Source organism: Alligator mississippiensis, chromosome 4 (assembly GCF_030867095.1).
Source record: "Alligator mississippiensis isolate rAllMis1 chromosome 4, rAllMis1, whole genome shotgun sequence".
Classification (NCBI taxonomy): Eukaryota; Metazoa; Chordata; order Crocodylia; family Alligatoridae; genus Alligator; species Alligator mississippiensis.
This window is the reverse complement of record NC_081827.1, coordinates 53,302,611-53,317,846: the sequence shown is the minus strand read 5'-3', so window position 1 is coordinate 53,317,846 and position 15,236 is coordinate 53,302,611. Positions and strand designations below refer to the sequence as shown.

At 42.6% G+C, this 15,236-nt stretch overlaps 1 protein-coding gene across 1 annotated transcript in view; it reads right to left on the bottom strand.

The window, feature by feature from the left end:
• Positions 1-15,236, bottom strand: part of DOCK4 (dedicator of cytokinesis 4) — a 405,154-nt gene that overhangs the window by 176,410 nt on the left and 213,508 nt on the right. The window contains exons 11-12 of the mRNA XM_019492471.2: positions 14,371-14,503; positions 5,647-5,735 (exon numbers count right to left, since the gene is read on the bottom strand). Of these exons, the coding sequence (XP_019348016.1) occupies positions 5,647-5,735; positions 14,371-14,503 (222 nt within the window). The remainder of the gene's footprint in view (positions 1-5,646; positions 5,736-14,370; positions 14,504-15,236) is intronic.

Below are 15,236 nucleotides of genomic sequence, written 5' to 3'. Positions count from 1 at the left end.
CGCAAATTTTATCTTCCTTTGATAAATATAACACAGGGGTTGATAATCAGGGGTTGGTGATCTGGCTCTGGAGGCATAAGTTGCCAACCCCTATAGGCATCAGATTCCAAGGGTAAGGATTTAGAACATGCCACTCAAACTTTCTGATATAGAATGACTGAAGATATGGGATATGTATTGAATTCCACATATACCAGTGCAACAACATCATTTTCCATAAGGTGTCAGCAAAACTATCTGAACATATTGGCAATACTTTAACAAATGCTTTCTCTTGCTGCTAAGCAACTGCAGAGGAATTAATTTCATAAGTGTGTCTTAAAAACATTTTCATCATTTATTATTGCAGCTACTCAATACTCTACTAAGAATAACATTATTGCTTGAAATGTGTCCTCTCTCAAATCTCCATCAATCTCTTACATACATACTGCTGGAACAACAGTTGCTCCCTGTCTCGCTTTGATCCTCCCATAATCTATTTTTCAAAATTCAAATGATCACCAATTACACAGGTCTGTTAACCAAATAAATTCACAATACAAATTGTATAATGAAGAAAAGTCAAGGTTACCAAAAATCTATTAGGACACCAAGATATTTAAAACTAAGTTTAAGTCATATTATTTTTTAGGAAGGGAACATGGTCTGTTTTACAAGAGGAAAATAAGTCGCTTGTACTGTGATACCAAATCATTTCTTTAAATGATAATTTTATGTCTAATTATATTAAACATTTCAGTTCTCCCCTCTTCCCTAAATACACTTCAGATTATGTCTTTAAAGAGAAAACCACTTTTCCTCAAAGGTGTCCAGGGAGGTACAACACACATGATTAGGATTATATAAAGGAATCTTTACAAGGATAAAGTATGATCAGGAATACAATTATCCCTTGGAATTGTAGAGAATAAGAACTTTGATTCTGAATTATGTTGTCTGATAAAACCACAGTTCCTTGGCATTCACAGTAATCCCTCTCACTGAAGGTACTGTATCAAAATAAAAGACCTGATCCTTCAACCCTTATTCATGCATGTAGTTCCATTTAAACTGAGGCGACTACTCAATTGAATAAAGATGATATGATTGGCCACAATATTATGCCTAGATTATCAAGCTGGAATAAAAGCATCAAGGATTTGAATATAATTAAACATAAATTTGCCACCTATTTTAATTTTTTTATCTAATTACACTATTAGCAAAACTGATCTAAAATAAAATAAGAAAACAAGTCAGTATGTGTACTATGGGAATAATATCCACACTGTGATTAAATTATCTGAAGTCACTTCAGCTGGCTGTTATGCATAACTTGCAATAATATGGTCAGAGTGCAGTAGTAAACAGTGTATACAGCATAGTGCAATAGAAAATGCACTTCTAAAAGCAATGACAAAATGTGACAAATCCATGCAATGCCACAAAGTTATTTAAGCTAACTCAGATACTTGTACTCTTGATGTTAATTAACAGAGGTACTAGAAATAATATAATAATAATAATAATTTGTTTACTTTTCATTCACATACTCTAGCTTCTTAAAAATCAGGATGCCCTTCTGTGTATTCCCTACTGCTCTCTATACCACCAATCTGAGCCTCTTTGATCCACCCTATTAAAAGTTCTGTCATTTTCACTTAAATCAATCTGATTGAAATTTTAAATTCCTTGAGGCTAGAAACACCGGACCAAATTAATCCCTTGTATAATTTCATTAGCTTCAAAGAAGCCATAGGGATGAATCTGGCCCAATGTTTGATTTGCCAATACCAAAATAAGAAAAAGGAACAGTAAAGAAATATCATGGTTGCAAAGTCAAGCGCTCAGACGTTAGAAACGCTGAGATGAAGGTTGTCTGTACCTGTGATATCTCATAGGATATGATATGACAGGATGTGTCATAGTTAAACATCTATCCTGTACACAGAGTGAAGCAGGTATCTTTTTAAAACAAATTGTATAAGATCTTGTAATTAACTGAAGATTTTTGGGAAGAGATTCATAGGTAAAAAAAAGAAAAGAAAAGAATGCATGTGCCCTTACCTTCCATTAAAAGTCAATGAGAGTTTGGCACCCAAATTCCATTTTTAAAATAAGAATTTGAAAAATAAACCCAGAAATTCTATCCTAGGGAACCATACCAACATTGCATGATTAGCAGGATAGAATCCAGGACCCTGCAGGCTTCTCTCACTGCTTGAGCTAATAGAGTAACGGTTGGTGGTTACGCAGCATAGCTGTGAGCACAGTTTTGCCACAAGCATTCTTAAAGGCAGTCTGACTAAACAGATGACAATTGTCATAATAGAAGCCTGAACAAAGATATGAACTGTATTTTCCTCTCACCTAGAGTAGGGCTAAGATGCCTTGTCCACTATAAGAGTTTTATAGTGCACAGAATTATAATATCAATCAGTGGAAGAACAGAGAGTGGCATTCAGGGTAGGCTCTGCTGTACCTTACCTTAAGGCACAGTGGACGATAGCTGACTGCTCAATCAGAATTTTAGATCAACCTACTACCATATTTATTTGCATGCCATATGTCCCCTTTTTCCAAAAATCAGCCCTCCAGAATTGAGGTGCATACCTTAAGCAGGAAAGCTGCTTTTTTTTGATGAAACAGAAGCATGAAGATGCTTTCCTATAATGGCTGCCACTTCTTTGCAGGTGAGCAAGCAGATGAGTAGCCACAAGCTTTTGAAGGGGCTGAAGCTTTTGCCTGAAGCAGCCAGCAAGCTATCTGAGGGCAAGTGAGCTGCTGCATTTAGTCAACTTTTGGCTAGGACTCTGGGAAAATATTTTTACTGTATTTTGCTTTTAAAAAAAGAAGTGAGGTGTGTGGATGTAAGAAAATATGGTATGTAGAAGCAATAAGTAGTATGTGTGGGAGTCAAGAGCAGACTTGGTAAACTTCTACAGTACTTCAGTAGTGCTCCTGAAGAGGGATTCTCTTGAGCATAGCTTGCCCACCTGCTCCTGCTCACACAAACATGAAACCTGGAACTGTGGTAGTGATGCCACGCTGTGAGAGTCCCCCAACACAGCTTCCTTCATGACCTCTGTCCTTGGCATGCTGGAGAGTGGTCAGAGAGACTACAGGCAGTCCTCGACTTACAATGTTTCGAGTTACGTTTTCCACTTACAACGTTTGTAAATTGACACCCTGTTTCAACTTTCTGATGTTAGTTTCGACTTTACAATGCTTGATCCAATGCGACACCATGCCAGTGAACAAGTTTTCTGTGTCACCCATCTCCCTGGAGAACATCTGTCCAAACTTCCTTGGGCACTTTCTTTAAGAAAGCAGGCAAGACTCCAGAAAAATCTGCAGCCAAGACTCCTGAGAAGACTCCAGCCATGAACCCCTCAAAAAGTCCAACCAAGAGCCTTTCAAAAAGTTCAGCAAAGTCACCTCAAAGAAATCCTTCCAAGTCAATATGATTGCTATTTACAATATAAATACATTAATGTAGCCATATTACTCATCTATAATTCATTGAGTACAAAATTCTAGTTTATTTTTGGTGAAAATAAGGTATCGGGCCTTGGTTCAGGAAACAATTTCCCATTTATAACATTGTTTCCTATGGGAAAATTGGTTCCGAGTTACAACATTTCGACTTAAGATGCGGTTTTCAGGAACCAATTATGTCATAAGGCACTATATTTTAAAGTTTAGGAAGTGAGAAGAGCAGCAGATGGGCAGGGCACGTTTAGAAGTATCTGTCCTCACAGGATCAACACAAGCAGTGCAGACATAACCTTTGTGAATTATATTTGGAAGGAGCTCTGGGAAGTTGAGTCACGATCAATACAAGTGGATTCTTGAAGGAAAGCCCATCTAAACAAGCTATACTTGTATCAAGTTATTTTCAGAAGCTTCTACCCTGTCCAATTCCCAGTGGGTTTTCACTCCCTCAGCCTCATGGCTCTCTCTTTAATTTGTTTCAAATTCTCACTCCAAAATATAGGGGCACTAGAAATGTTTGAAGGGCTGCTATATTTTTTTAACCCTGGCAAAATTAGCCATTTCCCACTGATAATTCTTGAATCATCTTCACTTCAAATGAGACAGGCAGAGACTAAGCATGAAATACACCAGTCATAATTAATAAAGCATAGCAAAGTTATAACCAACTGAAGGCAGGTGTTTAAAATGGAAAGTGAGACACAATATTAATTACAGGTGTTGCTTCTAGCACAACCTCTAATATTACAGATGTAATCTCAAGTACATTTATATGTAAAATTTTATTCAGTGAGGAAAGTTTTAGGGTTTTCTCTCATAAGTATTGTATTCAAAGATTTAAAAGGCACTGAGAGAGCTTGAGCCATTAAGTTTTGGCTAAAATAATAAACACAGAGTTGAAAGAGTAACAAGATTCCTGGGCCACTGACTCTAGTCCCCTATATTTGCAGACAACCGTTTGTCCAAAGGGTCCAAAAGATCATCCACTCCATCCCCTCTCACACACACAGCACAGCCACAATGCACTTTATGAAAAAACCCTAGAGCATGACACATGTAAAGATCATGGGGAGATAAGGGTATTGCCAAAGCTTTGGCTACTGCAGTGATAAGGAATTCATTGGGTTAATAAATGTTCAGATGATTGATCCTAAGAACAGGACCACTCCCTACGCCTGACTTGACAGAAAGGCAAAAAAAGCCCGGTCAGTCCCTGGTCAATCTGACACTGTGGTAAAAATTCCTGAGAGGTTTCCAAATACCAGCCAGAGCAGTAGGAAACCACAGTTAAACCTACCCACCTGTAGCTGTGGTCAATATCTAATCATGCTTCAGAAGGTGTGTAGCAGTTCAAATTCCTTGTCCTATATTTATAAACTTTTCAGAATGAAATAATTAAAAGATCAAGAAATAACTGCCTTCCTCCAAATTTACATAGTCAAAAATCAGACTAAATTACATTTCAGTTCAACTGTTTCTACCAATAGGTGGTGCCAGTAATTTCTACATCAACTGAATAGATATTCTTACCCTCAGCTGTTAGCAGAATCTGACTTCAAATGTAAATAGCTGCTCATTGACAAACTAACAGGTTACCCATTTTAATGAAGGTTTTGGTTTAGCATTGCTGGCTACAGAGCCATAGCAATAGCTTCTAAAATAAGAACAATATGCATCTTTTTGACCTGGACAGTAGGAAGTACTAAAAACAAGGTGGGGGCCCCATGCTCCCTCCCTTAAACTTGATGTAGAATTTTAATAGTTGGTTACTTATAATCCAAAATCAGCTGTGTATTTGACCTGGCAATATTGCCAATTAGATATACACCCATTTACATCAGCTGATGATCTAGTGTTACATGTGACTATTACACCATCTACCTTGAGACTTGATTTTAATAAGAACGTTAACAGCTGTGTGGCACTCTTCAGAATAATAGTAAATATTTGGTGATATGATTTTAGCTAAGCTACACTGGAAAGGGAAGATGTGCAAGTACTGTGGCATCATTTAAGTGTGTTGCTATAAATACAGCAGTTAAAAAGTACTCATTCTTGGTTTATGGAAATGTAATAGCAAAAATGGTTCTCTCATAGAAAGATTTAGTTTCTTAACATCTTTTACACCACATAAAGAATACAACATAATTTTCTGGAACACATACTCACCAGCATTGGAGCCTGTCAGGTTGTAACGAGCATTTAGCTTTTTGATGATGTTTTCATGGATCTGATACCAGTCACTCTCTGTGTTGCACCTATGAAAATAGTAACATTCTTAAATCTGAAATGAGAACTTATATTTATCAGAACTGCTGTAACAAACTTAACAAGCCTTTTCAAAGAAATCTTCGTTCACCAAACTAATTGCTCTTTGAGATTTATCTAAACCAATGGGCCAACGCTTGCCACAATGCGTGCTGAGGGGAGGTAGTATGACAATGCTCATACTCACTTACTGAGAATAGCACAGTGGGAATTCTTGTTTTGCATAGGAATATGTGAGAGAAAGGGATTAGAGGTGATATCCAATGACAGCTGATGCCAAGTTACTCAGCTATATAAATTTCTACTTTGGCTCTAATTTACAGTGAAACCTATGGCTAGGGATCTCTGGAATTTTCACCAGAAATGCGTGGTGCTGTGGCTTCTTTAATCTTGGAGTTTCCCACACCACTTGCCACTTGCATTTGATGGCTGGGCAGTTAACACAACAGCGGTTTTTGACTCCCGGTCATCAGAACCAGGTGGCAAGCAGTGAACAAGCAGCCCTCTTTGCCAATCTTCAGGGGGGAGGGAGGGAGTGTGCAGAGAAAACTCCAAGATTAAAGAAGCTGCCATGCCCCACGCTCCCAACAAAAATTCTGGAGATCCCTACCTATGACCACTGAAAGAGGAACAGAGGGCAGGACATGGACACACGCAACACTTTGAATGATTTGAATGCAGGCTCAACCTGAAGCAGATAGACATACAAGCCTGTTATCCTGATTCAAAGTCACCTGGAACAGTTCAAAAGTGTATCTGGAAAATTAAGTATTCTTTTGAACTACTTCAGCGATATGTACGGACACCAAGAGTTCTGTGACACTGGTCTAGTCAGTCTTCCATCCATCTGATACTGTATTGCTTTTCCTTCCTCCCCCAGTGCTGTAGCTGGCCACTCTGGTAAGTAGCCAGAAGTCTATTACCCACTTTTTGCTCTTCTCTTGGCACTTTTTAATCAACAAGCTTCCTTGCACTGCTTGTTCAATAACAGCTATCTTCCTAATGACCACCTGTGTCCTCACTCTCTACTCAGCTGAAGACCCTCACCTTCTTCCCTAGGAAAGGGAAGTGCAGACTTTGGCCATTTGCAAGCTATTCAAGTCTACTAAGCTCATGTTGAGGAAACAAGAGAAAGCAGAAAAGTGATGGGTGCAGTAGGAGGGAGAGGAGGCTGACTGGGCACACATGCGGGCTCTCAGCACACGTGTGCCCCCTGCAATGTTCCTGAAGCAGCAGAGACTGAGAAGCAACAGAGGGGGCAGCAGCAGCTGATCCCCTGAAGGTAAGTGGGGCAGGAGCTGGCGCAGCTGCAGAGGATCCAGAGGGGAAGCCCCTAGATCCCTCTTTGCTGAGCCGGGCAGGGGGCCGCGCTCCAAAGCCGCGCACGAACAGAGCGCACAAACAGGCGCACTCTGTAAGGGCGTGCCGGCGTTCGCGCAGGCGGAAGCAGGCAGGGCAGCAAGACAGTCTCTTCCTCAGGAGGGAGCAGACTCCACCAAAAAAGGAGAGGTAAGGACTACCTGCAAGCCATGGTGAGGACTCGCAGTGCTGCCAGGGGTCCTGCCTCCGTGGTGCCACCCTTCCGGGCCTCCTGAGGCTACCACCCAGATGGAGACCTTGGGGGGCCTGGCGACCACCTGCCCCCTGAGCTGTGGGGGTGCCTGGGTGGGATCCCTGAGGGTAGGACTGAGGTCTGGTGACTCCCCCACCTGCCCGTCTTGTGAGGCAGGCTCTGGAGGGGCAGGTGGCAGAGCTCCAGGCCAAGGTGAGCATGCTGCGGGGAATCTGGGCAGTGGAGGATGAAATTGACCTGTATTTCCAGTCTCTGCAGAGTCAGGAATCCACCAGAGAGACCCCGCGTGCATAGCGCCCAACTAATCGGTGGCAGCAGGTTCCTGTCAAGGCCAGGGCAGTCCAAACAACTGCTGTGCCTGCTCTCCAGACACCCCTCGGGAACAGGTATGCAGCCCTGGCCCCCCTGGAGGAGGAGGCAGAAGAACTGGTTCCCAGAGGAATTGAAGCTGCTCGACCTACAGCACCAGCTCAGAAGAGGCATACCCCGAGAAGAAGGAGACGCAAAGTTCTGGTCATAGGGGACTCCATCCTGAGGGGAACCAAAGGTCCAATCTGTCTCCCAGAGCCCTGGTCATGGCAGGTCTGCTGCATGCCTGGAGCGAGGATTCGCAATGTCACAGAGACCATCCCTAAAATCATCAAGCCCTCCGACTACTACCCACTGGTTGTGGTCCATGTGGGTACAAATGATGCATCTAAGGGCAAACCGGATAACATCATGGAGGACTATAAGGCCTTGGGACACCAACTGAAGAGGACAGGAGCGCAGGTGGTATTTTCCTCCATTCTCCCGGTAAGTGGACGGGGTAGGCGTCATGAGGCCTGCATTGATGTGGTTAACCGGTGGCTTCGGAGCTGGTGCCACAAGTCAGGCTTTGGGTTTTTTGACAACGACCCATGTTTTTGTAAGGAGGGCATGCTGGGGTGGGATGGGCTTCACCTCTCCCCTAATGGCAGACGTATCTTTTCCTCTAGGTTGGCTGATCTCGTACAGCGGGCTTTAAACTAGATTCACCGGGGGAAGGAGCCGCTTCAAGTGGAGAGGATGCTTCACCAGCACGCAGGGTGACAAGAGGAAGGGAAGCACAGGTAAGTATCAACGTCCGAGGAGCAGGGGGCCACAACTGTCCTGGGAGTGGGAGGAAAACATGAGCACCCGCAGGAGGCCTCAGGTGCCTCTACACTAATGCCCGTAGTATGGGGTGTAAGCAGGAGGAACTATGCCTCCTGATTGCACGTAAGAATCCAGACTTAGTAGGGCTCACAGAAATCTGGTGGGACCCTACCTACGACTGGGCAGTGGGCATTCGGGGGTACACCCTATATAGAAGAGACAGGACAGAGAGGAAAGGTCGGGGGGTTGCGCTCTATGTCAAAGAGCACCTCACATCATCAAGGATTAGCTTCAGGTTAGAGGACGGTTGGGCAGAGACACTATGGGTCTAACTACAAGGGGGGCATGGCGAAATGGACCTTACGGTGGGTGTCTACTACAGACCACCCAACCAGGGGGAAGAGCTAGACCAGGACTTCTCCAGTCAGCTTATGGAGGCGGTTAGGTCAAGGGATGTTATTGTCATGGGTGACCTAAACTACCCAGACATTTGCTGGGAGGAGCAGACAGCCAGGTCTGACCGCTCGTGTAGGTTCCTGGCTGTATTACAGGACCTTCACCTTATCCAACAAGTGCACAGCCCCACTAGAGGTAACACCTTGCTGGACCTGGTCCTGGCCACGGGGGATGACCTGGTGAGGGGACTGCAGGTCCTTGACCACCTAGGCAATAGCGATTCATCACCTGCTGGATTTCACTATCCAACACAGGGCGTCTAGGGCTCACACCAAGGCTACAGTCCTTGACTTCAGAAGGGCCAACTTCAATGAGCTTAGAAGACTAGTGGGGGAGGCACTAAGGGCCCAAAAGGTAGAGGAGATGGGAGCCCACGAGGGATGCTCATACCTAAAGGGGGTGATCCTCCAGGCCCAAAGGATAACAGTCCCTGAGAGAAGCAAGGGGGGTAAGAGTGCTCAAAGACCCCCTTGGCTCAGCAAGGGCATTCAGCAATGCCTGAGGACTAAAAGGGAGGCGTACAACCAGTGGAAGGGAAGAACTATCACCAAGGAGGAGTACTCCTCCTCGGCCCGGGAGTGTAGGAGGGCTATTAGGAAGGCCAAGGCAGAGATAGAACTCAGGCTAGCATCCAGGATTAAGGACAACAAAAAGTCCTTTTTCAAGTACATTGGGAGCAAGAAGAGGGCACCAGGCAATGTAGGGCCCCTGCAAGACACAAATGGTAATCTGGTGGCCACGCCAGACAAGAAAGCTGATATTTTTAACAGTTTCTTTGCCTCTGTTTTCCTGAACAGGGATCGGGATATCCCACCTACCAGAGGTAGGGACAATTTTGGGGATAGCTCTATCAGGCCTTCAGTCAGTGCAGATGTAGGTAGAGATCTTCTGGAAGGGCTAGACATTTTTAAATCTGCAGGTCTGGATGCCCTCCACCCAAGGGTGTTGAGGGAGCTGGCAGGGGTCATCGCGGAGCCTTTGGCCCGGCTGTATGAGCATTCGTGGTCATCTGGCCAGGTGCCGGGGGATTGGAAACTGGCTAATGTGGTCCCTATTTTTAAGAAGGGGAGGAAGGAGGACCCAAGTAATTATAGGCCTGTAAGCCTCACCTCGGTGCTCGGGAAGCTCTTGGAGAGGATCATTAAGGAGCATATCTGTGGGGGGCCTGCAGGGGAGATCATGCTCAGGGGCAATCAGCATGGCTTCACCAAAGGCAGGTCCTGCCTGACTAACCTGATTGCCTTTTATGACCAAGTAACTAAATCCTTGGATGATGGGGTCACTGTAGACGTAGTCTTTCTAGACTTTAAGGCGGCCTTTGACACTGTCTCTCACCCCATGCTCATCAACAAATTAAGTGACTGCGGCATTGAAACCTGCACAGTTGGATGGGTAAAAAATTGGCTGATGGGGCACACCCAGGGAGTAGTGGTGGATGGGTTGTACTCAACCTGGTGAGATGTGAGCAGTGGGGTACCCCAGGGCTCAGTCTTCGGGCCTGCATTGTTTAACATTTTCATCAGCAACTTGGACAAGGGGGTGGAAAGCACGCTGTCCAAGTTTGCTGATGACACTAAGATGTGGGGCCAGGTGGACACACTTGAAGGGAGAGAGAGGCTGCAACTAGATTTAGACAGACTACAAAAGTGGGCAGACAAGAATAGGATGGGGTACAACGTAGACAAATGCAGGGTGCTGCACCTTGGGAGAAGGAATCCACAGCATACATACAGGCTGGGGAGTTCCCTTCTTGAAAGCACAGAGGCAGAAAGGGATCTCGGAGTCATTATTGACTCCAAGATGAACATGAGCTGCCAATGCCAGAACGCAGCCAGCAAGGCCAGCCATACCTCGTCATGCATCCAAAGGTGCATCTCAAGCCGGTTCAGAGAGGTGATACTCCCCCTCTATGCGACTTTGGTCAGGCTGCAGTTGGAGTACTGTGTCCAGTACTGGGCGCTGCACTTCAAAAGGAATGTGGCCAGCCTGGAGAGGGTTCAGAGGAGGGCCACCTGCTTGGTGAGAGGGCAGCAGGACAGGCCCTACGAGGAGAGACTGAAGGACCTGAACCTGTTCAGCCTCAGCAAGAAGGAGGCTGAGGGGGGACCTGGTGGCTGCCTACAAGCTCATCAAGGGGGATCAACAGCAAATAGGCAGAGCTCTTTTCTCCCCAGCACCACCTGGGGTGACGAGGAACAATGGTCATAAGCTGATGGAGAATAGGTTTAGGTTAGAGATCAGAAGGCAATATTTTACAGTTAGGGTGGCCAAAATCTGGAACCAACTTCCCGGGGAAGTGGTCCTCGCCCCTACCTTGGGCAAATTCAAGAGGAGGTTGGACGATCATCTGTCCGGGGTCTTGTGAACCCAGCATTTATTCCTGCCTGTGGCAGGGGGTCAGGCTAGATGATCTGTTCAGGTCCCTCGTGACCCTAGCTACTATGAAACTATGAAACTATGATGGCTCCCAGCCACAGGTCACCCACCCTCTGGGACTCCCAAAGCATGAGTGCAAGCAATTCCCCAACACTAGCCCACTGCAAGCCATGCTGGGCTGGCTGCTCAGTTTCACCCCAAGTTCCCAATCAGTGACATTTTGAAATAGTTCAATTGTTATGTGCGTCTAGCCTCTATCAATGCAGAGGGTAGAAACAGGATGTTAAAGAAAAGTGCTCTTTAATTAAAAGGCAAACAAACCTGTGTGCTAAGACACTAAGATGGTTATTTAAAATAGGCAGTTACCTATAGGATGTAGCCATTATACAGCAAATTACACTGCATGGTAAATGCAAAAGCTCTCACCACAGACTTCAAATTACAATGTTTTCAATGGCTTTTAATTAAAAGTATTAGAATGCTGCTACCTGAGCATGACCAATCTCTGTATCATTATTTAGATTCAAATTAGTCATTTTATCAAATCCACCCAATCTGCAGGTCTGAGGCCACTTTTTTCTGTCACCAAAAGACTCCAAAAGCAGAATGTAATAGATAATTTATATACACACACACACACACACACACACACACATATATATATATATATATATATATATATATAAAATTTAACACTATGGCATCCAGCAGAACACTTTAATCTAGTCTGCCAAGAAATTAAAGTCAAAATAAACTTAGCCCACCTCCCCACCATCACAGAGAATTGCCTTCAGTATCACTGCTTCCAAAGGTGCTAAGTCAGCACAGTGGGGAAAAAGAGATGTGTGCTGATTAAAGACTGGAGTACCATCAAAACTCAAGTACTAACCCTGAATGGTACAGGTGTCCCTAACGTGCATGGCTACAGCATCTCAATGTTATACCCTGGGAACAGATCATGCCACAGAATATTTCTTAACATCTTGAGCCCAAGGTCAACAGGGAGTATGTTCTGTGTCACTGCATCTAGGAAATTGAACTTTCTTCCAATCTACTATAGGCCAAAATCTCATCTGCTATTTAATAAACCCATTCACTTAAAATAATAATATTTGGAGTGAATTTTTTGATTTTCCAGTCTCCTGTAGTAACTGCCTTGTTAACCTTTTATACTTTTTTTTTGCTGTTTCAGTTATGTAATTGTTTTGTTTCATTATATATAACTGATTACTCTGCCTGCTTTTTTTCAGGAATTATAGAAGTACCCGTTTATCATTTGGATATAGTGAGGCATTTCAGCAAGACCTGAAAAGCACTGCTTTTTGTTATAATGAGGCAGACAGAGGCATAAAGACATGACACATGCTTAAACACAAAAATATACATTTTCAAAGTGCATTAATTCTGTGAATGAATAGGAAGGTGCATTTATTTTAACCCGTAGGTTGTAACAGAAGGTTCCAAACATTCTGTTTCTTTATATTACTGTGACAAAAAAAGCAACCATGAGGCTATAAAAATGTGCCTATACCTATCCTGTTTAATACATGGGTAGTCCCACTGACTACTTGTGTGAGTAAAATTAAGCATGTGTGAAAGCACTGGGGGGAAAACGGGGACTTAATTTGCTTGTTACTATTTCACAGCACAAGTAATAATCAATTCCTAATAAATATAGCTCAATATTTCATAGTGAGTTTGTTATGACTGGTGAGACTGATTTCAGTGTTTTATAATTATGGCTCCAACTCTCTGAAGACTCTTCAAAGTGAACTCTGAAACCCCAGCTGACTTTAAAAGGAATCTGCAAAAATCATATAGGCATGTCCAATTACAGATCTGGACCTTTGATTTTATGAGAGTGGAGTTATCCAGGCACTTGTAAAATATGCCAAAAGAAAAAAAGAGAAAGTTTTAAAACCTTTTCAGATCAGGAGACTAGGAAGGATGCAATTTTTGTTTTCAAGAAATATATTGTGTTCCAGTTGGCACAAAAATTAAAACCACTGTCATGTATTAATAGGTTAATTACTATAAACCAAGTTCTCTTATACTCAAGATTATTTTTCAAACTCAAATTTTAGTTGTATCTTTATTTCCCTAATTTTCACATAGTTTCATGAGCGCTTTGGTGTGATTTTATTTAAAGGTTGAACTACTGTGGCAAGAGTAGCAACTACTATAATTAGGGTTGCAGAAGTATTTCTATACTAATAACCCTTTTTCAGTACCTTTCAAAACTTTCTAATACTCGCACCTTTTGTGCTGACATTTTCTAAGTTTAATTATCTGCTCAAATTTAAATCATTTTGGAAATATGAAACAAAAATAAATCAGCTATTTTTGGAGCACAAGAAGAGCGAAAGATAAAAGCACATGACCTATTATAAAAAATATTGCCTTAGTATTGAAAAATGTAGGGCTAGAAATAGTAGTTGACAGGGAAAAGAAATGTATATAAAATAATAATTATGAACATATGAAAATCACATTCCAGGGAAGCAAAATATATTTTGCAGGTAGCTCTTGCTAAGCTTATGAAGTGCGCTAGTAAAGCTGGCCATGCTGTTAGCTATATACTTTGCTTGGCTGCACAGAAAAAGTGAAGGAATGCAGTGAATCACTCCTTTCTTACAAGCTATGGCACTGAATGATACTACTCAGGCCCTGATGCTGTGAAATTAAGAGGACCTTTGCATAAGCACCTGCAGAATTAAGCCCTCAAGCTGCAGGAAAAAAAATACTGTATCATTTGATAAATGGTATTAGATTGCGTAATCTTAATTTGCACATAATGACATTATTATGCATGCACACTTAACTCAATCTTTCCTTACTTGAATATTAAACTGGGAAACTTTTAGCATTTTTTTTCATTAAAAAGTTCTAAACATTCAAACAAGGTCTTCAAGCATTTTTTGTAATACTATGATTTTTTTAAAAAAAAGTAAAACTCCCTCCCTGCTTTTTTGATTAATCAAGGGGCCAAAGGTCTTTACTTCTACTAAATTTAAGACCACTGCTTACTATGCATCTCCTAGTTATATCTCCTGATATAAATGAACTCCAAACCTCTTAAAATTTAAAAGGAAGCAGTCTCTTACATGTATACTTTTAAGATGAGGTCATCTTTTGAGTCTCCTGCCAGTAGATCTGCAATGCTGAGGACTGCACAGCCAAAGGGCCGGCGGTATTGTACATTGCAAGCATTTTTCTTCTCTCCAGCTCCCATTCGGCCTGTCAAATAAAACACAAATATGATACATAATCCACTATACTGTCTCCTCCTAGAGCCACAGAAAAGAGGAGGAGAGCAGCTCAGCTTATATCTACAGACAATGCAATAGTTTTGATTAAATAATGGCAAACATACAGTTTTAAAAGCTCCTCCATCTTTTCCTCACTTTAAATCAGAACAGCAGAAGATGTGGAACAAAGTAAATATATGGTGCTTCTGTAAGGTCCAAATCTGAAGGGACATGTTTGCGTTCCCCTGACCTTACCTACCAAACAGGTGTTTCATATCCACTGACTGCACTGCACTGGGTAATGCTGTAGCAGATTTAGAGGCAGACAACGTTACTGGACACTTACGCTGTAGTTTTTGTAAGCATTTATTTAACTACAGTCACTGGTAATAGTCCTCCTCAGCGACTGATAGGGAGTACTGTCCCTGCCAATGAGAGTTAAGCAAACAGGTACTGCCTCCCCACCGTCATAAATTGGCTGCAGGGGCACTTTAACTAAAGCTCATTTGACAAGGTTTAATTAAAGCATGCCTACGGCCATATTGAAACATGAGGGTGCGTAATACATGTAACAGTGAAGCAAAACTGGAGCGTTCCAATTAGAACATGGAGCAGACTTAATTAATCAAATCTGCTCCTACGTGTTCTAATTAGAACGTGAATGAGCATGTCTACAGGCAGCCCAAATGTTTTTCTGTATTATTTCCCTTTAATTGAAAAGC